We start from the raw sequence: 24,840 nt of genomic DNA, 5'->3' as shown, positions 1-24,840 counted from the left end.
TATTCTAAACATTAGAAGAAAGTCACCGTATTTTTACTTTTCTTTTTTCCAAATTAAAACATTCTTAGCTCTCCCACATCTCACTTTCCCAGTTCTTTTGTTACAATGTCCGTATATCCTTCCTGGTATATAAGCCCCTCAATGACTGCGACTGCCAACTGGGGCCTAACTTGTACAACCAGCAACAGAAAGGCAATCATCACCTCTCTTGACCTAGTTTCCCACAAGCCTAAAAGAGTATTAGGCTTTTTTGTATGTGTGCAGCTGTATCTGTCAATTAAACATTTCTTGATTTTTTTATCACTCACTACTAAAAGAACAGGTCTCCCTGTTACCCTTACAGAGGTAATTTAACTTATATAAATTCAAAATCTTTTATTTCACCTTGTTGGTTTAGCTTATTTTAGAGTCATGCTTCTGTTGCCACAAATTAAAGAAACTGTTCAGAGCCTGATATACAAATCTGTCAAGCAAACTCTTTGTTCCATGAACCATATTTCTAATGAAAAAAATGTTCCAAAAGATGGATCAATGACAGAAAAATACACTTGCTCAAAGAGTAATTTCTATACTAATATACCTTTGCTGTGAACCACAAGACACATGTTCTTCAGGAACCTCAAGCATTTATTGAAAACATGCATACTTCTTAGTACCCAACCTAATACCAAATCTGAATCACTGAAATAAAAGTTGGATTTCTGTAGTTTCAACAGAAATGGCTCCAACAATATTCTTCATATTCATGCTATTATATTTCAAAAATCAACCCTTAGATTTCCTGCAGAAATATAGGTCTTGATTGAGGGGAAATATGATTACAGGTAATGACCTGCCAAGCAAAGAGTTACGTGCCTGTGGCCAAAAATGGTCCCTTGGAGGATAGAAAATAATCTCTGCTTTTGCATGTGGTAAATTTCCTCCAACAGATGAAGGAATAAATGGCAAATGAGAGGCCCAGCATTGCATACTTGGATAGTAAATTTTCAAAGTACATTAAAATGATGTTTCTGGACTCTAAAGTTTCAAGTTGTGTCCTTTCAATATATTTCTTTAGTATGAAGGAGCAATTATTTAACTTAAGAGTATAATGTTAATTCACAGGGAGATTATTACCAAAAAAAAAAAAAAAAAAAAAAAACCACAAATAAGACATGATTAGGTAAAGTAAGTTTATTTTACCTGCAGCTCTTCCAATATAAAATGAATATAAATGCTGATACTGAGAAATATTAGGAAGAATTAAGGATAGACGTCAAGATGTCAAAACATCGTGCCTTCCAATCCATCCTCCATGAACTTCTTATAAAGTGCCATAAATTTGGCCACAAATGCTTCCAAGTGATAAATGGCTTTGCTACCCAGCTGTAGACGATGTTCATAGTAAGCAGCCATCTGGGCCACTTCCCCTTTCAGTTGTCCATCACAATTATGTAAAAGTTCTGAGAGAAGGCCCTGAAAAAAGATAACTAGTAATTAAAAAGTAACCATTTAAAACAAAACAAAAAAAAAGGTGAACAAGTTTTCCAAAATCTTTAATTCTTTTACATGGAATGGCAGTCTTCATCCAAAAACAAAAAATTGTATACCCTTTCTATAAAGTAGAAATGTGGCAGTTCTCAATCATATTCCAAATGCCAAATTGAGGGTGCAGAGATATAAATACAAAGATGCTTACTGCAGCATTACTAGTTATAATAATAATCTGTAGAAACCTCCGGTTCCACCAACAGGGTCATATTCAAAAACCTATGCTATAGTCCTACAATGACATTCCATTCATCCACTAGGATAAAACAAACCCATACTGTCATGAAATATCGTCCATGCTACACTGTCGAATAAAAAAACAGTGCAACTATACACACACACAGCCATACATATGGTCTCATTTCTGTGACTAGAATACAGGTCTGTTGAAAGTGCTTACCCTTATGGAAATGGAAGGGTGGACCTTCATTTTTGCTTTTAAATTTAGTATAATTTGAATTGTTTCATGTAGGTATTGCCATGTAATTTTAATAAATACAAACAAAAACCCTGCATTCTCTAACATCCAAGTCAATCAACACAGCTGGCTAGGTAGCTAAAAGACCAAACCTAAGGCTGTGCTTCACAATATCCTACATAGAGCAGACTCTGCCAACTTTTTTAATGTCATTCCCCATGTGCACTAACATCGTCATCTGAAATACAGCTCTTAAAAAACATGGGTTTTAACTGTGAGGGTCCACTTACAAAAGGATTTTTTTCAGTAAGTGCAATACTATTATTAATGTATTTTCCTTACAATTTCCTTAGTAAGTTTTCTTTTCTCTAGCTTACTTTATTGTAATACAGTATATAATATATACATATAATGTGTTAATCAAATGTTTGTTATCAGTAAGGCTTCTGGTGAACAGTAGACTATTAGTAGTTAAATTTGGGTGTAGTTAAAAATTCTATGTGGATTTCAGCTATGCTGGGGATCTGGGCATTAATCCCCCCAGAAGGTTGAAGGGTCACCTGTACTTTTTCCCATTTATTTACATGGTTCTCTTCTTTTAATCCTCCAAATCTCAGTTTAAACATGCCTTCCTCATAGAAGCTGTTGCTGACTTTCCACAGCCCAACTTCCATTACTATCATTTCACCTTGTTACTTCCTTTTAGCACTTACAAAATTCTGAAATTCTTTTGCTTCTTGTTTCCCATTTCACACCACTAAAATATAAATTGTCTAAAAGCAGGCCCTCCCTAGTCTTCTTCAACACTCCACTAATGGTGTCTGACATAAGGAGAGGCTCAATAAATATGTTGAATTAATGAGCTAGATAGAAAGAGATGACAACGTGTCTCAGTACTGCAAAAGTCCTGTGATCACATACCCCAAATCCAAATTTTATGATTATAAATGGTTGAAGATCTGAAATCAGATTACCTTCATTATTATTTCAGGAGGAATACAATGAGTTAGAAGCTCATAAAGTCTTCCACGAACTTCAAGGAGCCTATATAAAACAAGATAATTAATATTTTATAATGAAAATTAGACATAATTTTTTCAAGTACCTACTCACTGTTTTACTTTATGAGTTAAACAAACAATCCAATACAGACATTTTCTTAAATGGCTTATCATTCTTAGCATTCACATTTAAGCTTTTCCTAATTTCAGTTCATTTTTCTAAAAATGTTCAGAATTCTTTAAAAGTCAGACATTTATATTCAGACATCTAGAAAATGGTCATGAAAAGATAAATCGCTAATTATACAAGAAAAGAGAATATAAGCGTGATATGTAGTATATGTTACTATCTCAACTGCTAAGTTAAAAAGCAGTGTGACAGGGAAACAAAACTGTCCTGTCACAGGGCAGTGCAAGAGGTCACAGGTTAAGCACAGAATCAGGTTGCCTAAGTGAATATGAACATTCCAACCTCTGAGATCTTAATTCTAGGCCCTTCTTATAGTAGTTTCAGGAGAGAAAAGGGTAAAGAGGGAAATATACATATGACATTTTAAAACAGGAAGAAAAAAGTGACAAGTAAAATTGTAAATATACACAAAACAATTATCTTTATCTCCCTATATATACTTAGTACCCTAAAGGGAAAATACTGTTTTGAATCTTTACTAAAATAATATCACAGATGTTCCATATTTCAGATCAGAGAAGTGATTCATCTAAGACTTCTTAAAAGTAGAGGCTCAAATCCTTTTCCAGGGACTCTAAGAGTAGGAAGCTGTGCCACAATAAAAGTAAATAAAGTGAAAAAAGAAGCTAGCATCTTCTGAGCCCCTGCTATATGCAAGACACTGTACCAATTTAATTTAGTCCTCACACTAGCTCTGAGTGGGGGCATTATCTCCATTTTTTTTAGATGAAAAAACTAAGGCTCAGATAGTTTAAGTAACCTCACAAAGATGACTATAGCAGAACCATAATTTAAGAATAGATCTGCCTTACTCCCAAATCCATACCCTTCCAATGTCTGTCAAAGCATTTACTAAACCCATTCCTCTGTAAGAGGCTCACTACAGTGTGCTATTTAGACCTCACAACACCACTCTTTCACTGAACTAAAGTTCAGAGAGGTTAAGCATCCATTAAAACTCATGTAGTTGAGATAGAATTTTAATTTCAAGTCTGACTCCAAAGCCCTTGATCCTTCTTCGCCATGATAGTAGATCTCAAAAAAAAAAAGCAACTCTGATTATTAAAAAGAAACAGACACAAATGATAGATGGTATGAAATTATTTTAACAATTAGGCATATAGTTTATTTCTGAAGAGTTAAATCAGGATATATTTCCCTCTACAAATGTGTTATAACTATGCTGTGCTCATCTCATGCATGCTACATGCATCTCAGCTTAGTCTTTCATTTCTAGTATGACTTAACTTCTTAAAAAGGATATACTCTACATTTTCTTTGTATCATTGTTTCTTGGGGATTGCAAGTGATTAAGAGTGCAAATTCTTCTGTCAGAGAAACACAACTCTCTCTGATTCTTAACGGAATATCTGTGAATAAGCAACCATCTCCCAAAACAGCAGTTTTCTTACCTACAAAATAATGATATAATACTTTTCTTCATAGGGTTGTTCTGTAACTTAAATGATACCACAATGTGTAAGAACCAACATACTAATTGCTTGCTAAATATTAGTGGCTATCTAAATTAGAAAATTATGACTTCTAAAACAAATCAGACAAGAATCAAGACTAAGGGGTCAAAAATAATAAAGTCATTTGGTAATGTGTAAGTCAACAATCAGAATGACACCAGCCCTCCCAATATTTCTGGTCAACCTGGATGCTTTTTGGAACTGAAATTTCTTTTTATGTAACACAATGGAATCAGTTCCCACAACCGTTAGTTTACATAAGAAATAATAGCACCTCTTCTTAAACAAATTTATTTGAGAGCCTCCCAAACTTGCATGGAAAATTGGAAGAAGAGGTAGCAGCATCTAGAAGAATTAAACAAAGTGATAATCAACTAAAGTATTAAAAACACAGCTAGCAATTGCCAAATATTACATCTTGTATGGAGCTCTCTTAAAATTAGGAAAGTTCTACAACTACTCCACCAAGTTTTCTTCTTTAAAATCAAAAAACAAGAAAGTCATCTTCAATGTGAAAATATTTTACAAAAGTAAAAGGCTCCTAAAACAGGCTTTGTTTGAATTTTATCTCTTTAACGCTGAGATTACGTCATAGCTTATCAACATTTTACAAAATGGAATGCACACTTTTTCCTAAAGTTAAGGTTTCTTTTCTGAAGAGATTACTTACAATGTTTGGCACTTCTTAAAAACTATTAAATTCTTCAATTAAAATAATTGAATTATAGGCATTCTAGCAAACCCCAATGAAATACTAAGTACCCATTATGTGTGACTATCCACCTCCACTCACCTATATAAGGAGCCAAAGAGTTCATGTTATAATACTTTTGCAGCATATTTATAAAAATTAGAATTCATTGGATATATCACCCAAGAGGAGAAACATGGTATATTTTTCTCACGATTATTTTCATATGAACAAAAAAGCTTGAACTTGCGTGGCTGAACTCAGTCCAGTCTGTTTCCTAAAGCAATCAACTACCTTCTCTTAATTCCAAAGGTGGTTTCTCAGTTCTGACAGGCAGTAAGTAAGAGTAGGAGACTGCACACCAAGGGACCTTAAAAATCTCCAGGCTTCCCAAAGGTAGTGGGCCTTAGGACCGTCACTCTTGATTTGGAGAAGAGCAGACTGCCCTTCTCAATCAAAGCTATCATAAACCAAATAATTAACGGCTGAAGTATTTTCAGTATGGCCCACTAAAGTAAATGTAAACAACTGTTCAGCAAGTGTGACACAAAAAAACACTTCCTAAATACTGGTGGTATATACATAGTATTATTCTTAACAGAGCTTATCACCATACATGAGCACAGTTTTCCAGTTCTCAAACCATTATCACACAATCTTGCTCTTCACAACCAATGCCCAAGTATTCCTAGCAGGGTAATAACACAAGTGAAAAAGTTCAAACTCTAAGAAGTAGTTACCTGAAGAATCTTAGCTAAAAATCAGTAGAAGTCTGATTCATAAGCTGTTGTCTTTCTGGCATGTGATCCATCAATTACAAAGTTATATACTATTCTTTTCAATGTCAGAAAACTAAGCGCATTATGTTACATACTAATATTAAGTCATCTGAGATTCTGAAAGGAAAACTAAAACTTCCAAGATTTCTTTCATGTATAAATTCCATATACACCTGTCAATAGCTTAATAAAAGCCATTGATACTACATACCAGCTATTCTGAACCACTAAACATTTAAAATTAAATCATATTTTTTCTTCGAAAGTTTAGTATTCAGATACAAGATTTACTGTAATTCTAAATGGCGTATTGGTAGTATAAACCAGCTAATCCAAAACTCACATCATCTGGAGTATTTCCATGATGAAACTTTTGTGTTTTTTTTTTTATGATTTTATTTATTTATTTGACAGAGAGATCACAAGTAGGCAGAGAGACAAGTAGAGAAAGAGAAGGAAGCAGGCTCCCCACTGAACAGAGAGCCCAACACAGGCCACGATCCCAGGACCCCGAGATCATGATCCGAGCCAAAGACAGAGGCTCAACACACTGAGCCACCCAGGTACCCACCATGATGAAACTTTTATGGTCATCTTTGATACTATTTACCTTTGTGGAGTCTGCTGACTGACAATAGCATTGGCAGTCTCCCTGAGATACACCTCCCAATCTGTTTCAGGGATTTCTTGATCTGCACTAAAAGGATATCTACATGTTAAAAAAAAAAAAAAAAAAAAAAAATTACACAATAAAGTAAATGGAGTGTGCTTCTGTCCCAAAGTGTTTCCTCTGGTAATTGCCCCTTTCACTTACTGTTGCACTCTGCAGGCTTCACACATAAGTAGGGCTTTACGGAGATTCCTGCAGGACTTCTCTGCAAGTCTTTGAGCCAGTTGTGAAGGAAGATTCAAACCTTCCTTCTTGCACACAGTAGATAATACATGACAAATCTACAAACAAAACATTATTAACAAAATTGGGACAATCTGTCAAACAGCACATGGACAGAATTCTGTTGATAACATCTTCATACACCTGTTATTTTATTTATTTTGTCACTCCCTATCCTAACTCACATGTTCCTTTAAGCAGAAAGCCAGGGGTCTGGTCTAGCTGTCAGGAAGGGGCAGCAACGGACTCTGCAACCAGAGAAAGACCTGGTTGAAATTCCAAGCCTGCCTGCCACCTTGGGGGAGCTGTAAGGAAGACACACAGAGCCTCAGGTCTTTTACAAGGACACCACTCACAGGGCTGCCAAGTAGAGCTGCACAGGCTGAATTCTGCATGACTCAGGGGTATTATTTGCATGCACTAAGATGACAACGGTGCCCATAGGAGTGGTGTAACCTGGTAGCCTTGCCTTTTTAACTTTAGTAAATTTTAAGTACATTAAACTAATTTTAACTATATAAAAATGTTTGTAAGTGAAACATTTAATAAAGGTACTTTGCCACTTTGCAACTAACACAGTGTCAGTCGCCTTTTATCCCTACTTTGCATAAAATCACCCAAAATCTATTATTAGCAGGAAAGCTGCTCATTGTGAGAAATTTGCATTTTTATTTATACGTATTAAGAACAATAAAGGAAAAAAAACATGTATTATGTTGTTTCAGACTAATTTTGGTCCCCTAACTAGGAACAAGGTAGTCTCACATTAATCTCCTTGCAAAATCTATACCCTCCAACCTCAAGTCTTTTCCAAAGCCAATTAAATCAGCTTGAAGTAGAAGACACTAAGCAACTAGTCCTTGCCTAGTTTAGTAAAATTCATAATACTACTGGTTTAAAGTAAAAAAAAAAAAATGACTTAAAAAGAAGAACTTCCTAAATACTGATGGCATATACACAGTATTCTTAACAGAGCTTACCATCACCCTTCCTATATAATGATATTTGGCATTTACTACTATATATATTGGTTTATATATCTACTAACAATTAGCATCCAGGTCACAGATGTTCTTGAATTACTAGTACACTTCACTATGTTTTTATAAAACAAACATGACAGGGATGTACATACAGTACTCACAGAATCCAAAATAATTCCCGAAAAGTTTCATTTGACTTACATCTTCGATGCTGGGAGCAGGCACACGAACCGCCAGGCACCTACTGCGAATAGGTGGTATCACTTTAGATGTAGAATTGCAACACAAGATCAATCTGCAAGTGGACATATACTTTTCCATGGTCCTACGCAAAGCATGTTGAGCGTCTTTGGTGAGTTTGTCAACCTCTGTCAATAATACCACTAGTTGAGGAGAAACAAAACAAACTTTAACTTGAGTATCTATCTCTTTCTCTTTCTCTTCATTATTTAGAGTGAAATCCTAAATAATAAGTTTGATATACTACTCTTTCCTTGGGCAAGGACATATAAAAGTCTCAGGTATGGTGGGAATAATTTATTCAATTTTTATTTAAAGAATTCCAATCAGGGTACCAGGGTGGCTCAGTGTTAAGCGTCTGCCTTCGGCTCAAGTCATGATCCCAGGATCCTGGGACTGAACCCCGCATCAGGCTCCCCGTTCGGTGGGAAGCCTGCTTTCTCCCTCTCCCAATCCCCCTGCTTATGTTCCCTCTCTTGCTGTGTCTCTCTCTGTCAAATAAATAAAATCTTAAAACAAAATTTTTTTTTTAAATCCAATAAAACAAACCTAAGAAACACTAGGCTAAATGAAGTTAAAGATGTTACTTTTTTGTAGAATTCACTGCAGCATTTATTATATTTATATGAACTAAAAATCACCAATACAGGGAGATACTGTGCTGCATTTCCACAAAATACTTTAACACAGGAGCACCATTTTTGGAACAATTTAAATCTTATCATTCTAGCAATGTACTTTGGAAAATACTGATGAAAGAGACATAGTCAATAAGGAATAAAGACATCTGGTCACATACACAGTAAGATTCCACCTGGCCATAATAAAGGACCAGCTTTAAGTTGTTGTGGTAAGAACTGAGTCCAACTATTGTATTTTTCCTTTTCTTTTTTTTTAAAGATTTAATTTATTTATTTGAGAGAGAGAGAGAGAGCATACGTACAAGCATATGTGCAATGTTCTCAGGGAGAGGGGCAGAGAGAGAAGCAGGCTCCCCACTGAGCAGGGAGCCCAACACGGGGCTCTATCCCAGTATCCCAGGATCATGACCTGAGTGGAAGGCAGATGCTTAAGCAACTGAGCCATCCAGGTGCTCCTGAATTTTCATCATACTCCGTTATTTCTAGAAGATGGTAGTGGTAGCAGTATACATCTGACTCTCCCCCATAAAAACAGAGATTCCAAGACCAAAGACTCATCGGTAACATTTATATCAAAACAAAGTGAGAGGTTTTACCTAAAAACCCTGAATATGAGCAAGTGAGAACAAGGAACTATGTGTGGGAGGGTGTGATAGGGATGTACTAGGTTTTTACAGCCTCAGGTACAGAACCCCAAATCACCCACAAGAGCACACTGTGAAATAAACAGCACCTACGGGGTTCAATTTATGGGTCAGAGCAAAGGAATCTGGATGCAACAAGGTTTGACAGAGCAGTAAACTGAAAATAATAAAATGAAGCTCCCTTCCAAGATAATCCTTCAAAATGAGGAGAAATTCTGGAGATAGAAATCCAAATGGAACAGAACAGGGAAAAGAGAAATAAGGAGATTGATCCCAAAATCTACCAAAGATAGCACTACAAACCAAATGATATAAAAATAAGTCCTTGGTAGGCAGAAAATAGCAGCATATTTAAAAAATTAACACATCATGACCAAGTGAGATTTACTCTAGAAATACAAAGCAGTTTCACTAGAAGACCCAATATAATCTACAATACCAATACAGCTAAGAAGAAAAATCTTAAAACCTCATTCACAGATGCAGAAGCAAGCATGTGAAAAAATTTAACACACATTTATGTTAGAAACCCTCAAAATATGAACTGATGCTTACTTTCTTATGATCAAATAGATACAACTCGGGCCAAAACCCAGCAACTAAATGACTAAATGGGGAAACTCTAAGGCTCTCCTTTCAGTACCTTTAGTACTAGTGAACACTGTATTGGAGGTGCCGGCAAATATAATTAGGTTAGAGAAAGTGTTTAAAGCCATACAAACTGGAAACAAGGGGAAAATTCATCTCTATTACTCACAGATTGATATAAACAAACACATACACATATCTGAAAACTCAAAAGAAACAATGGAAAGGCTATTACAAACAATAAAAGAATGTAATAACATAGTAATGTATAAAATTAAGACACAAACATCAATAGCTATCACATATGTACATAAAACCTAGAAAGAATATATGAAGACTCCATTTATAGTGGCAAAAAAACAAACAGACAAGGGGCACCTAGGTGACTCAGTCAGTTAAGCGGCTAACTCTTGATTTCGGCTCAGATCATGATTTGAGGGTCTTGGGACTGAGACCTGAGAGCAGGCTCCACACTGAGGCTCCAAGCTCAGAGGGGAGTCTGCTTGGAGACTCTCTCCCTCTGGCCCTCCCCACACTCACTCTTTTTCTCTCTCTCTCTCAAATAAACAAAGAAATCAAAAAAATACACACATGTAAAATTATTCTGAAATACAGTGAACTAAGAAGGAAAGGTAAGAAATAGGCTGAAATATTCACAGACAATTCACAAAACAGTAAAAGAAGCAATGAATAAAAGAAAAAATTATCACACTAACTAAAGAAAAAATAAATACAAACTATTTTCTCCACTCAAAATGACAAAGATTAAAACTAATTAACCACAGTGGTGATAAACGTCAGGGAATAATGGGCACTCCCAAATACTTCGGGTGGTAGGATAAGTCTAACTTTTGGACAAAGAATTTGACAAAATATATCAAAAGCATTAAATGCTGGCATTTTTATCATCACAAAATCTTCTATGAGAATGTATACATATATATGCATATAAATAATATGGGAAAGTAATGACAAAAATGTCAATGATAATCTCTGGACAGTAAAATTATAATTATAAAATTATATTCTTCTAAATATTTGATAATGAACATATAACTTTGATCCTAGGAACAGTTATTTTTAAATGTTATTTCTTGGGGCGCCTGGGTGGCTCAGTGGGTTAAAGCCTCTGCCTTCGGCTCAGGTCATGATCCCAGGGTCCTGGGATCGAGGCCCGCATCGGGCTCTCTGCTCAGCGGGGAGCTGGCTTCCTCCTCTCTCTCTCTGCCTGCCTCTCTGCCTACTTGTAATCTCTGTCTGTCAAATAAAATAAATAAAATCTTAAAAAAAAAAAAAAATAAATAAATGTTATTTCTTATTTTAAGTATTTTTTCATTATTCATCTAGTTCTAAAATAACAAACAGGTGGTACAAACAGTCCTCTCTCCACCAAAATTCAATTCCATTAGTTTACACACTTTCATGAACAGAGATCATGCCTCTCTTACTCACTTTTATATCCAAAAATAACAAAGCATAATGTTTGCCATAGAACAGGAGGTTAATAATGTATTTGCTAAATAGATGGAATTTATGTTTCCCATGACATTTTCTCTTACACTCACTGTGTACAATTTCTTGTCTGCCTTAAAAGAAATCTGTTTATCACATACCTTTAAAATCTCTTTGAGAGTTCGTTTCAAGTTGCTGCGATTGTGCCACTGTTTTCAACATCTCCTGAATTACTACCCGGTCACTATTTCCAGCATCACTATAGAAAACAGAAACAATTGTAAATATAGATGTAACTATTTAGAAAATATTATGCTCTTATTCTTAATCTGTTATGGTAAGAAAAACACTGAAGAGTTTATTTAAATTTTAATCAGAACTACTCATACATGGGCGCCTGAGTGGCTCAGTGGGTTAAGCCTCTGCCTTCGGCTCAGGTCATGATCTCAGGGTCCTGGGATCCATCCCCGAGTCAGGCTCTCTGCTCAGCGGGGAGCCTGCTTCCCTTCTTCTCTCTCTGCCTGCCTCTCTGCCTACTTGTGATCTCTCTCTCTCTCTGTCAAATAAAACAATAAAATCTTAAAAAAAAAATCACTCATACCTAATTACATTCACAAAACTTTCAAAGGGAAATATTTTAAGGGTCATTAAAATACAACATATTCTGGGACGCCTGGGTGGCTCAATGGGTTAAAGCCTTTGCCTTCGGCTCAGGTCGTGATCTCAGGGTCCTGGGATGGAGCCCTGAGTCAGGCTCTCTGCTCAGCAGGGAGCCTGCTTCCCTTCTTCTCTCTCTGCCTGCCTCTCTGCCTACTTGTGAAATGAATAAATAAAATCTTTATTTTATTGTCAAATGAATAAATCTTTTAAAAAATAAAATAAAATACAACATATTCTAATATTCAATTACAATTTGGTAAGTGACACTGAAAACACTAAACATGTTCTTTTATCAAGTTTACTATAACTTAAAAAGAGCAATAACTAATCCTTAAGTTTCTTAATTACCTGCAGTGACTCAAAATGTAAAAATAACTCTGAAAAGGAATGTTAATCTCCATTCCTTTTCTTCATCCCCCCAATAATAAAATACAAGCCTAGACAAGTCTGTTCCCAACACTAGCATGGAGCTGATTTAGGGTCTTAGCAAGAGGATGGGATAAGCAAATGGAATTTAAGATAGAACTCTATAAGCTACTGACTAATTATAAGCATTATCTGTTATTTATACTCACATTATTGCTTTGGCACTTAAAGTCACACAACTCACAAACCAACATAAGTCACCTAGTTAATTTAGGCTGTCGATTTCAAACCCCTGAAAAACAATCCGCTCCATCTCTAATTGACTGTTCTCCCTACTGAGGAACTCACAATGAGAAACAGAGCAAAACAATCAGCTTTAGTTTATTTTCCCAAACAGCCATCAAATCTCTCTCAATTAGATCACTACACCTGGAATGTCTCTTTTATGATTACTCCCCAGTCAAGAATCCAAAACATTTCTCTTCTGTCTATGGAATTAACATTTTCTTCTAATTTTCAGGTAAGACCCTTTCCAACCAAATCTTAGTTCTCTTAATTTTCTTGGACATACATGAGGAAGATAATAACACCTATCTGTCAGGGTTATTTTAATGACTAAATACAATAATCCATGTAAAGCTGCTCACACAGTGCCTGCTACTGAATACACATTAACTTTTAACTATACTCTTCCTGATCCAGTTTTGAAATGCATGTTCATCCTCATATCTATTCCATTGCCCAAAAACACTGTCTTTGCCTGAAGATGTCCTTGATTCTGTACTCCTTAAAAAACATTATCAGGCACTGGACAACCCTGAAGCTTTACCCAACTTTGTTCCCAATACATTCACTTCTACAGTATTAAGCAGTACTTGATGAGTTTTCAATGTGCCTTCCAACAGGATCCTAATCTTAATTACTCATGATAAATAGTATAGACATTGGTTGTTAGACTATTATAACACACTCTAATCAAGAATATGAAACAAAAGAGTGGCAAAAAAAAAATTATAACCCAAATTCACATTCTGAAATATTCACTCACATTACAAACTTTTTAGACATATTTTACTTTGCTCATCAGTTCTGAATTAGTCAATATAACAAAAATTTAGTGACTATGAAATGTACTCTTATAAAACAGAGTATATTTAATTATTAAAATTTAATAGAATTTAACTCTGTAGCGCAAGAAAATTTAATTATTAAAATTATTTGACTCAGGAATCAAAGACAAAGGGAGAAGCAGAAAGCTTCTAGGCTCCCTATTTCACATTGAGCAGCATTACCTTTGGGTATATACTGTGCTTCCATATATGATTCTACTTCAAGAATGGGTTCTACTCTTAAAAAAAAAAGGCTTAATTTCTATATAGTAGCCTTACCTGGGATTAACTTCAAGGTGATAATTGCTTGCAATAGTGCTAATTTCAATTTTCTTTTTAGATGGAGTCTGCGGACAAAGAAAATAGATGTTTTTAATGTTTATTTACTGGCCATTTCTCCTCTTTTCTGTATTTCATTGTTTTTTAAAAATGAACAATTTATGTTTTATTAAAAAAAAACTTTAGAAAACCACCACTAATATTTTAACTTCATTCTTTTCTCAATGTGCAAATAAACACGTTTCTATATAAACTGGATCACATCACACATCCTGTTCTTATTATGATTATTTTTTTCCCTCTACCTCCAGATATCTACAAACCATTCCATTATGAGCAGATCATCACTGTCAACAGTCTGCATATGTCTGTTCAGACTTCACCATAACACACATATGTATATTTATATATACTTTTTATATTTTATACATTTTTATATATTTCTATAGTGTCAATGTTTCTTGTAAAAAAGAGTTATAAAAAAAAGAAGCAATCATATCTATTTGTTTTACTTTTCTTAGTTAACACCTAGGCAATTACCCTCTGACACTGATATAGGGTAGTTGTTTATCAGCCTGTAACTTCGATGTCCCAGAGACAGTCGTACTGATGAGTGTTTGCTTCGTGCTTTTTTAGTATATGTGCTGCCAAAGCGAGCACTGTTTCTTGCTTTTTGACATCTCAAACAATCCCACAATTAATATCCTTCTACATGTCTAATGTACTGACTTCATTTCCATGTAACAGATTCCCAATAAAGAATTTGCTGGATTGAAGGGGATATGTTTTCTAATGTTTTATGTGTATGTGTGTATGTATAACCAGACTGTTTTCAAAAAAAAAAACAAAAAAACTAACAAATGCCACTTTTCCGTTGGCAACAAATACTCTTCCCCAACATTCCCCACCTGCAGGTTTTACATAATGTCCTCAGTTTCTGCCACTTTCCTAATAGACTCACTTGTTTCTCTTCAACTATCATGAATGTCAAACATCTTTACATATGTTTATTGGTTGCTTATATTTCTCTCTTGAGACTTTCATTCAGTTTTCTACCAGGTTATTTGTCTTTCCATTGTTAATTTGTAAAATCTTTTATCTAACATGTTCCTTTCAAATATTTTTTGACAATTTTTCATTTTTCTACTGATTTTATGTTATCTTCTGTCATACAAACTTGTAAATTTCACACACACATATATATATAAGCACATATTTTTTTCTATCACTTCCATGTTTTTATTAACAGGTATTAAAAATAAAAGGTATTCCTGACCATAGGCTATTCATTTAAGTAATTAAGTATTTCATCTTAACATTTAAGACTTTAATTCATATGAAATTCATTTTCACATTTTCACAAATTATGAATCATAGGGATTCAACTAGTTACGCTGGCACATCTTGCTGACTCATGCTTTTAACACTGATTTGAAGCAGCTACCATATTTTGGGCCTCTCTAATAAGTTCTACTGATTGAATTCTCTAGTCCCAAGCCAATACAATATTGTTTTGGTTACAGTAGCCTTACAATAGGATTTAAGATCTCGTAATACAAGTCCCACTTCACAAATCTTTTTTGTACTTTAGCTAGCCTCAGCAATGTATTCCATATGTACTTTAAGATCATTTCCTACAACTAAAAAAACATGTTGGATTTTAACTATAATTTACTATAATTTCATTGAAATTTATACTGTAACTTGGATAGAAAAGATTTTAAAGTATTAAGCCTCTGAACACTTGCTGCAACTTTCCATTTGATCAGCTCTTGTTTTTTGTCCTTTTATAAAATATTAGTTTTCTTCCCACAAATCTCACACTCTTCTTGTTAAATTTGTCCCTGCACACTTTTTAAGAATTCCCTCCAGTGTGTACCACCAGCACCTCAAACTCAATGTGTCTAAATACAAGTTCATAAACAGTAGCCTAAAATCCATTTGTCTTCCCAAAGATCCTATTAATAGTACTACTTATCATCCAGTCACTCAGCATACTTTTTTTTTCAGTGCCTAATATGTACAAGATGCTACACCAGGGCCTATGAAGGATATAAAAATGAACCGGACATGTTCCCTACATAACTTCAAAACAAACAATATCTTGTCAAAATAAAAAAAGAAAAACTGTAACCAAGGCCAAACAAAGTAAGTACTCTAAAAAGTATAAACTATGGATGGTAGAAGGAAAAATTAATTCTAAAGGGACTGGGGGCACAACGAGAGGAGGTATTTCAGCTAAATCTTAAACACTGTCTATAAGGAGAGTATGAAAATGCACTGCATGGTATGAGGCTGGAAAGCTCAGCCAAGGGCAAAGGGCAACATCACAGAAATTCTCTGAACATCCCAGAGCTTCATGCCTCCTTTTCTAAACAGTCAGCTGCCCAATCTCTACCAAGTTGCCTGATTCCGTATTTAAATTTTTTTTTCAAAATCACTCCCTTTCCAAACCCACTACTGCTCTCAGAACAATGAATTCTAGAGACTTGAGTTCCAGTTCCAGCTGAGGTACTGATTCACTAGATAATCTAAAAGGAATCCCACCACCTGCATTTTACCCAAAATCTCCTGTTGCTCATATTTTCTCTTTAATATAACTGACTCTGGTCTGGTTTTAATAATTAGGTCTATCCATCAGTAGTTCTCAATCCTGTGTACCTGGGTTATCTGTAAAATTCTTAAACACACATGGGCAACAATGGCTGGGGCCACAGGAATATGTATGATGAGGACTGAAAAATCCCTGTTATTTAGAGGTCTCAAAGTAAAATGCTTACTGTTATGGTCTGATGTTCAATTCTTAATTTTTCCACTCCAACACCATAAAGTTCACGTAGAATACACATAATTCTTGTCTTTTTTCCAGCCCCTGATGGTCCATACACTAAGAGATGAGGAAAATCACCACACTGCACCTGGAAAAAAGGGAGGCATTTTCCCTGGTCAAACGAGTACTCTAAATAGAATTAAACTACTTTTCAGGTATCAAATATTTTGTGTCTCCACCTCTGAGGTGGAGATACTTAAAAATATATATGTATGAGTATATATAAACTGAGACTTTTAAAAATTAACTGAAATGTTGATTATTCCCCTGGCATTAATTTTATATAATTAAATACTAAGCATAGTACATGCAAGATAACACACCATGTGCTAGAAAGCAAAAACTTCCAAACCAAGTCTGTTAAAATCTCCTAGAGAATTTTTTAAAATAAAAAACTAAATACCACACTCTATCCGTGAGATTATAATTCAGTAACTTTGAGACAGATGCCTGTCTTAGTTTGGGCTTCTACAGTCCCTCTTATAAGAACTAAGTGTATCTGGTTTATTTGAGAGGTAAAGGAAAACTTTGTAGGGAAAAAGGGAAGCAAAGCAAGGTCAGGAAGGCAGCCAATGAGTGTATTATCTGCTTAAATACCACTCTGGGCATCGGGTTGACTTCTGCTGGGGATACTCTTAAAGCCAGTGTGAAAAAAACACCACAGTGTTAACCCATCCAAGAGGTGGGGAAGCTGGAGCATGATATTCTATTTCTCATCAGTCTTTTGATGAAGCTTGCTTGGGAAAGTGGTTGGCATTAAGGGAGGACAATTATTTCCCAGGCATTTCAAGTCTGCTTAGGGATGTCAGCAAAAAAAGAAAAAAAAAAAAAAAAAAAAAAAGCCTTCGGGACACACAGATCCAGGAAGCTGGAAGTCGGTCTGTGTGCACTCACAAGTTAAGAGCAATGGGATGGAGTAGGGCATTGACAGTACTGCAACAGACTACAAGACTGTGTGCACTTAAACAGCTTCCCAGGTGACTTTGATGATCAGTCAGGCCTGAGAATGAATGCTATGAAGGGTATAAAAATGATGAAAATACAAACCATAACTTCAAGGGCATAATATCTTGTGGAGCAAAAGCTTCTATGTAAGCATTATAGAAAAAATAAAATAAGTACCTTAACAGAAGTGACTATTGCAATAAATTTTAATACTTTGTAAACTGATCTGTCTCTACCACTGAAAAGTTTCAAGGAAAGGAACTATTCATCCCAAACAGTGCATGGAAAATAGCAGGTGCTTCACAAGTACTGTTGCCTCTGCTTTTTAAACTCAATCTAGCCAAAATAAAGACTTCACAGTTTCAGTAAGTTGCAGATTCAATAGTATAATGGGTGAACATTTTTTAAAGGCAAATCTATCACACACACGACCATTATATTAAACTTTTGTCCAAAATATTTACTCCAAATTCTGTACAACAAAAAGATGGTCATAGAATAGAAAATGTATCCTATGACTAAGAAAATCAAAATGAAAGCTACTTTGAGAAAACACACTTTGTCTAAACATGAAGTATATAGCTGTAATAGATTTTAAATTAGTATAGATGGAATGCCATTTTAAAAAAAGCCCCTCGATCTCACATTATCATTTTTCTAATGACTTTCATATAAGGATGAATGGTTTTTTTAATTATTATTATTTCTCATTTTTGAAAAATAGTTAACTCTAAAAGAAGGTGGGTATTGAAGAAACAGATCTGAGCAAAACACTTCCGTTAGCATACAGTACTATTAGATTCTTAAAAGGACGGGATAAATAGCTTCCACAGATATCAGATTTTTCTCAAGACCCTTCTTCCTTCTACATTTCCTGAAAGATTCAGTAGAATACACATAATTCTTGTCTTTTTTCCAGCCCCTGATGGTCCATACACTAAAAGATGAGGAAAATCACCACAATGCACCTGGAAAAAAGGGAGGCATTTTCCCTGTTTCAGAAAACATTGCTATTAGACACTTTTACCAGCTACAAGAAAATACACATCAGGTTGGAGAAAAGAAAAAAAAAATATTTCATAAGGAATTAAACACAAGGACGACCTACTACAACCTATTTTAGAATTAGAAATTACCTCCGAAATTAGTAAATACCTTCCTTTTTGTAAATAAGGGCAATGCCACCAAGAAATTTTAAGTAAACCTGTTAAAAAGTAAAGTCAGATGATGTCACTTCTCTACCCAAAACCTTCCAATGGCTCCCTATCTCACCCTCCGAGGATTTACAGGATCTGCACCTCCCCGGTCCCGCTACACACCCCGCAAGATTTCCTACTACGCTTCCCGCTCCCCCAACCCGGGCCTATTATTATCCAGCTACAGTGGCGTTCTTGAGGTTCCTAGAACCGGCCGGGCACACTCCGGACTCAAGGAGTTTGCACTCGCTGTTCTTTACCTGCTCCACTCTTCCCTCATATTTCTCTATTGAAGGTTTTCTCACTTAGGGTCTGTCAGACCTTAGTTCTCAGAGGACAGTTCTCAGGAGGGCCTTCCATGTTTACAAGCACTGCCCCCGCCCTCCACACTCTTTCCCGCTTCCCTGTTTCATTTTTCACAGCACCTTCCGAAGAGGGTGGACGATGCCCTCTCCCTAGGGGAGCGAAACTCCCGAGCTGGGGCCTACCTTCTCCCCGCTCTCCCCGCCCCCCTCCCGCAGACCCACCAGGTTGCGCAGCTGGGCCGCCTGCTCCTTGTGATAGTCCAGCCGCCCCAAGGAGCACGGCCGGTATTTGTCCACCCAGAGGCTCATGACAGCTGGAACTCCCGGGGTTTGACGCTTGAAAGTCCCGCGCGCGGGGGCTCTCTCGGTCCGGAAGCGGAGATGTGTTCTCCCGCGAATTCCAAATCTCGTGACGTCACTACCGGCCCTGTCGCGTACGCGACTTAAGGTCTACTACGGAAGCTGGATGGGGACAATATTAGCCGCAGTGTTGGCACCGCCTAATCATTGATGTTCATTGTTTATGTAGTCATTTTTGTTGCTCTCACTTTCAATGATAGCCCAGAGAGTACTACACAAAATTGGAAATTTGGCTCTGATAGTCCCGACTTCAAATGCAAGTACCTCAAAGAAGCCACGTTCCTCGATTAATTTCTTTTGTTAATTCGTTCATTCACTCATTCGTTCTGCAGAAACCTGCAGAATATCTACTGTGTTGAGCGCAGCGCTGTCCTTGGCACTAGAATATATACGACTTGGGGCATTTCTTACTGGACAGGCTCTCAATAAAGCTTTTTAAATAAACTACTAAAAATAAAATCTAATCTTCACTATCTTTCCTTACTTCCATTCTTCAAGAGTCTTACTGTGTTGGAAGCAAGAGAACCAAAGGGTCATGAAAAACTACAAAAATGTGGCCCATAGGAAAGACAATATGAGGTTAGTATGCTATCCTAAGTCCAAAATGTTTAAACACCCTTCTGATTAAAATTAGAATAATATGAAGTCCTTGGGAAAATATTCTGCCTTTATAAAACTTGAATTGTGCCCCTCAAACTGCACCTCTTAGATGCACTTTTCTAGTTGTACATAAAATTAATTCGTTATTTAAGTTATGGTCTTATTTTACATACTGTTCAGAAAACTGTCATTGGATCTCAACTAATTACAGGACAGTCATTGATTTCAAAATATGTTTTATAACCTATCAGAGTACCCCCCTTTAATTCTTTTATTAAACCAGAATTTATTGTGCTCTTTGAGTTATCATATTTACTGAGTTATTCCTATGGGCAAGATATTACTGAACAGAATCAGCAGCACCAAGAACTCTAAGATATAGTTCTTATTCTCAAGAAACTTTCTGAAACAAGCCTGGGGTACTTCTATCTCAGGACCTTTGCACTTCCATTACCTCTTCCTGGACCACTTTTGTCGATGTGTCAATAGAGCTGGGTTCCTCACTTCTTTCAGTGTGTTTGCTCACAATCTTCTCTTCAATGAGGCTTCCCTAGCCCTATTTAATACTACAAAACCTTCCACATTCCCTATGCTATTCCCCTGTTGAATTGGGATAGAGGGGGAGAAAAATGTTTGAAATGAGAAGGTAAAGGAAATCAAAAGCAACGGTATTGAATTGTCATCTATGTGGGTAATGGAACCTGAGAAAAATAATGATGGAAATAATTCTTCAGAGGAAGAAAGTGAACCAGTAAAATCAATAAAAAGAAATTGATCCACTAAAATGATCAATGAATTGACAGTGACCCTGAGTATGACAGACAACTTCTACTACTATGAAAGGTAGTAGAGTGTGGAGTCTGAAGACATGTAGACATGTGTTTCAAAGTTGCCAGAGGTTCTAAAGAAGGAGAAATGGTGTGGAGGGGACAACAAAACATAAGAAAGACCTAGCTCCACTAGGGTTGTTGGATTCCACAAATAAAAATATAAGAAGCCTAGTTAAATTTGAATTTCAGATAACTTTTTAGGAAAACCTACAGTAATATTTAGGATGTTACTAAATATTACTAAATTTAGTAATAAATATACTAAATTAGTATATTACTAAATATTACTGTAAGCATTGCATGAGCATACTTATACAAAAAATATTCAATGTTTATCTGAAATTACAGTCTAATTGGGTGTCATGTATTTTATCTAGCAATCCTACTCCAGACTCTTGAGTATATGAGAAGTGAGACATGGCTCCAGAGGAAAATAGGATCCTCAGGAGAGAGTCAGAAAATGAAAGAAGTGTTCAGAGAAGTGGTCATGCATATTAAGCAGTGTCCAGCTAATAGCTCCAATCACTAGATGACTCAGCTTCCTCAGCCCTAAAATGGGGTTGATGAAACCTGCTTTACATAGTTCATTTGAGGATTAAGTAAGGTAATGTAAGTAGCAACCACATAAAAGCTACTCAATAATTAGTGTTTATGTTTTAAACATAAACATAACATGTATTTAAAAATACATAAGGTGAAACAGGATGAGGGGGCATGAATACAGAGGTGATTTTTAAGAACACACCAAGGTTAAATTTGTACTGAGCTCATCTAAACAAAAATGATAAAGCTGTCATCTTGTACCCTGTAACCCAGGGATAAGCAGAAACAACCTAAATTTCTGAAGACCCTTAAGATCAAAGATTGAGCTGCTCCTAACCCTTGGAAGTTTATCCCAACGTACCACTCTATGGCAAACCTATAATCGGTTCCTGCCAGAATCAAGGTCTTTATATAGGCTGGATCTAATTTGGCTTCTTTAAAGAGAAGTAACAAAGCAGATACATCACGATCTCAAGAGGCCTAGAGACTAGTCAAAGAGTGTGTGTAATGTTATTTCCTCTAAAAAAAAAAATCACTGACTTCACAAACTTTTGTGAGTTTTCTCTTACGTATGTCTGAGAAGATTTGGACCTTCCTTTACAGACAGCACACCCAGCAATTTTTGCTGCCCCCTGGTTTCTATTTTAAGATGAGGGAGTGTTCTGGTCCTTTTTTCTTACAATTTATTCTTTGAAATTGTCAGTGATAGTGTCCAGTTATAATTCAGTTTCTCCATTTGGAGAAGGGCCAATGTGTAGATCCCTCTCTGCACTTTAGAAATAGCATTAAATAGGTAAGCTGGAAAGAGTTTTAAACAGAGGTTTCTCACAGGAACTTCACATAGTGTCACATTTTTTGTGACAATAATACGAAATTTATCTTTCTATAAAATAAGTAAGTATAGAGATAACTTGAGAACAATAGTTTAAAACTTCAAATTTGTTGTATTGTTGATGGACATTTGGGGTGTTTCCAAGTTTTGTCTAGTAAGAATAATTCTGTTGAATATTCTTGTATATATACATTTTTTAAGATTTTATTTATTTATTTATTTATTTATTTATTTATTTGACAGAGAGAAGCACAAGCAGGGAGAGCAGCAGACAGAGAGAGGAGGAGAAGAAGGCTCTCCACAGAGCAGGGAGCCCAATATAGTGCTGGATTCCAGGACCCTGGGTTCATGACCTGAGCCGGAGGCAGATGCTTAACCAACTGAGCCACTCAGGAGCCCCATTTTCTTATATATATTTTTGAGACAGGTACTAATTTCCATTGGAAAGACACATCTAGGAAAGACATTCCTAGGTGATAAGGCAAGCATATATTTAGCTTTAGTAAATACTGACAGGAGTTTTCCAAAATAGTTACACCAATTTATGTACCCATCAGCAAAAACTGAAAGTTAGATGTTTCCCATCTTCTTCAATAAGTTTATTTTTTTATTGTGGTAAATATTCATGGCATAACATGTATCATTTGAGCCCTTTTTAAGTGTACAGTTCATTATCATTAAGCACATTCACATCATTGTGCAACCATTGCCACCATCCATCTCCAGAACTTTCCATCCTGCCAAACTAGAACTCTGTACCTATTAAATAGTAGCTCCTTTTTTTCAGGATTTTATTTATTTATTTGACAGAGAGAGAGATCACAAGTAGGCAAAGAGGCAGGCAGAGAGAGAGGGGGAAGCAGGCTCCCTGCTGAGCAAAGAGCCTGATGCGGGGCTCGATCCCAGGACCCTGAGATCATGGCCCCGAGCCAAAGGCAGGGGCCCAACCTACTGAGCCATCCAAATAGTAGCTCCTGATGCTGATAACCCCCAGGCCCTGGAAACCACCATTCTTTCTCATTCTTTCTCATCTCTATAAGTTTGACAATTCTAGGTATCTTACGGAAGTGGAATCATATAATATTTGTCCTTTTGTATCTGGCTTATTTCGCTCACCATATTGTCTTTAGGATTCATCTGTATTGTAGCATGTAACAGACTGTTATTCTTTTTAGGCTGAATAATATTCCGTTGTAACTTTATACCATATTTTATTCCTCCATTTATCCATCAAAAGATATTTGGATCGTCTCCATCTTTTGGATTTTGTGAATAATGCTGCCAGGAACATTTGTATACAAATATCTGCTTAGGCTCCTGCTTTCAGTTCTATACTCAAAATGTAATTGCATTCCATGGTAATTCTATGTTTGATTTTTTTGAGTAACAACAGAAAACAACTGTTTTCTATGGCAGCTTCACAATTTCATATTCCCACCAATGATGCACAAGGGTTACATTTTCTCCACATCCTCACCAACCGCAAGCCTTTTAATTTTAGCCATTCTGGTGGGTTTGTAGAGAAATCTCATCATGTTTTTAACCATCCTAATAATGAATGATGTTGGGAATCTTACCATGTGTGTACTGGTGATCAGAATATTCCCTTGTAAAGTTCCTATTCCAATCTTTTTGCCATTTTTAATCTCTTATTGATTTGTTTTTCAAACATATATATTGTAAATATCTCTTTCCTATGTGTGGTTTGACTTTGAACTCTCTTAATGGTTTATTTTGATAAACAGAAATTCTTAATTTTAGTGTAGTCCAGGGCATATGGTTTTAAAAAAATCTTTGCCAACTCTAAACTCATGAAAACGTTTTCCTGAGGGTTTTTTTAAGCTTTATTGTTGTTTCATTCTCACACGTAGATTTGAAATCCACTGAAATGTATGTGTGTTGTGTGTGTGTGGTGTATGACCTAAGTTTCAAGATACATTTTTTTTCCCATGTGGAAATTCAATTACATTAAAACTATTTTTTTCAAAGATTTATTTATTTATTTTAGAGAGAAAGAGTCGGGGAGGGGCAGAGGAAGAGGGAGAATTTCAAGCAGACTCTGCATTTAGCATGGAACCTGACTTGGGGCTCCATCTCATAAGCCAAACTTAAGAGTTGGACGCCTCACTAGCTGAGCCACCCAGGTGCCACACACCAGCACTATTTATTGAAAAGCATTTTCTCCACTCTAGGATCACCTTGTCGTAAGCCAGGTGATCATGTGTGTGTGTATTTGTTTCTGAACTCTGTATTCTGTTACTTTGGACTATTTGTCTATCCAGGCAGAGATACCACACTGTTTTCTTTATTATAGTTTTATAATAGGTCTTTATTTCTGGTGATTGGTCTATGTTCTTATCCAAGGTTGCCTTTGCCAGTCTTTGTCCTCTGCATTTTCATATACATTTTAGAATCAGCTTGTCCACTTCACACACACACACACACAAAATCTTGGTTAATA

The 24,840-nt window shown here is 35.9% G+C and overlaps 1 protein-coding gene across 1 annotated transcript; it reads right to left on the bottom strand.

Annotated features, from left to right (window-relative positions):
- Nucleotides 1-1,155: 1,155 nt before the first annotated feature.
- RFC3 (replication factor C subunit 3) lies at nucleotides 1,156-19,612 on the bottom strand. The gene is made up of 9 exons (XM_032880040.1): nucleotides 19,437-19,612; nucleotides 16,719-16,856; nucleotides 13,939-14,006; nucleotides 11,686-11,783; nucleotides 8,161-8,342; nucleotides 6,899-7,035; nucleotides 6,695-6,793; nucleotides 2,923-2,992; nucleotides 1,156-1,455 (listed from the first exon to the last, which is right to left on the bottom strand). Exons 1-9 carry the CDS (start codon nucleotides 19,521-19,523, stop codon nucleotides 1,264-1,266), a joined length of 1,071 nt encoding a protein of 356 aa, XP_032735931.1. The 5' UTR covers nucleotides 19,524-19,612; the 3' UTR covers nucleotides 1,156-1,263.
- Between the last annotated feature and the right edge of the window lie 5,228 nt (nucleotides 19,613-24,840).

This window comes from Lontra canadensis, unplaced genomic scaffold (assembly GCF_010015895.1).
Source record: "Lontra canadensis isolate GAN:19392208 unplaced genomic scaffold, GSC_riverotter_1.0 scaffold67, whole genome shotgun sequence".
In the NCBI taxonomy this organism is placed as follows: Eukaryota; Metazoa; Chordata; class Mammalia; order Carnivora; family Mustelidae; genus Lontra; species Lontra canadensis.
The sequence above is the reverse complement of the archived record's forward strand: the minus strand, read 5'-3'. Positions and strand labels throughout refer to the sequence as shown.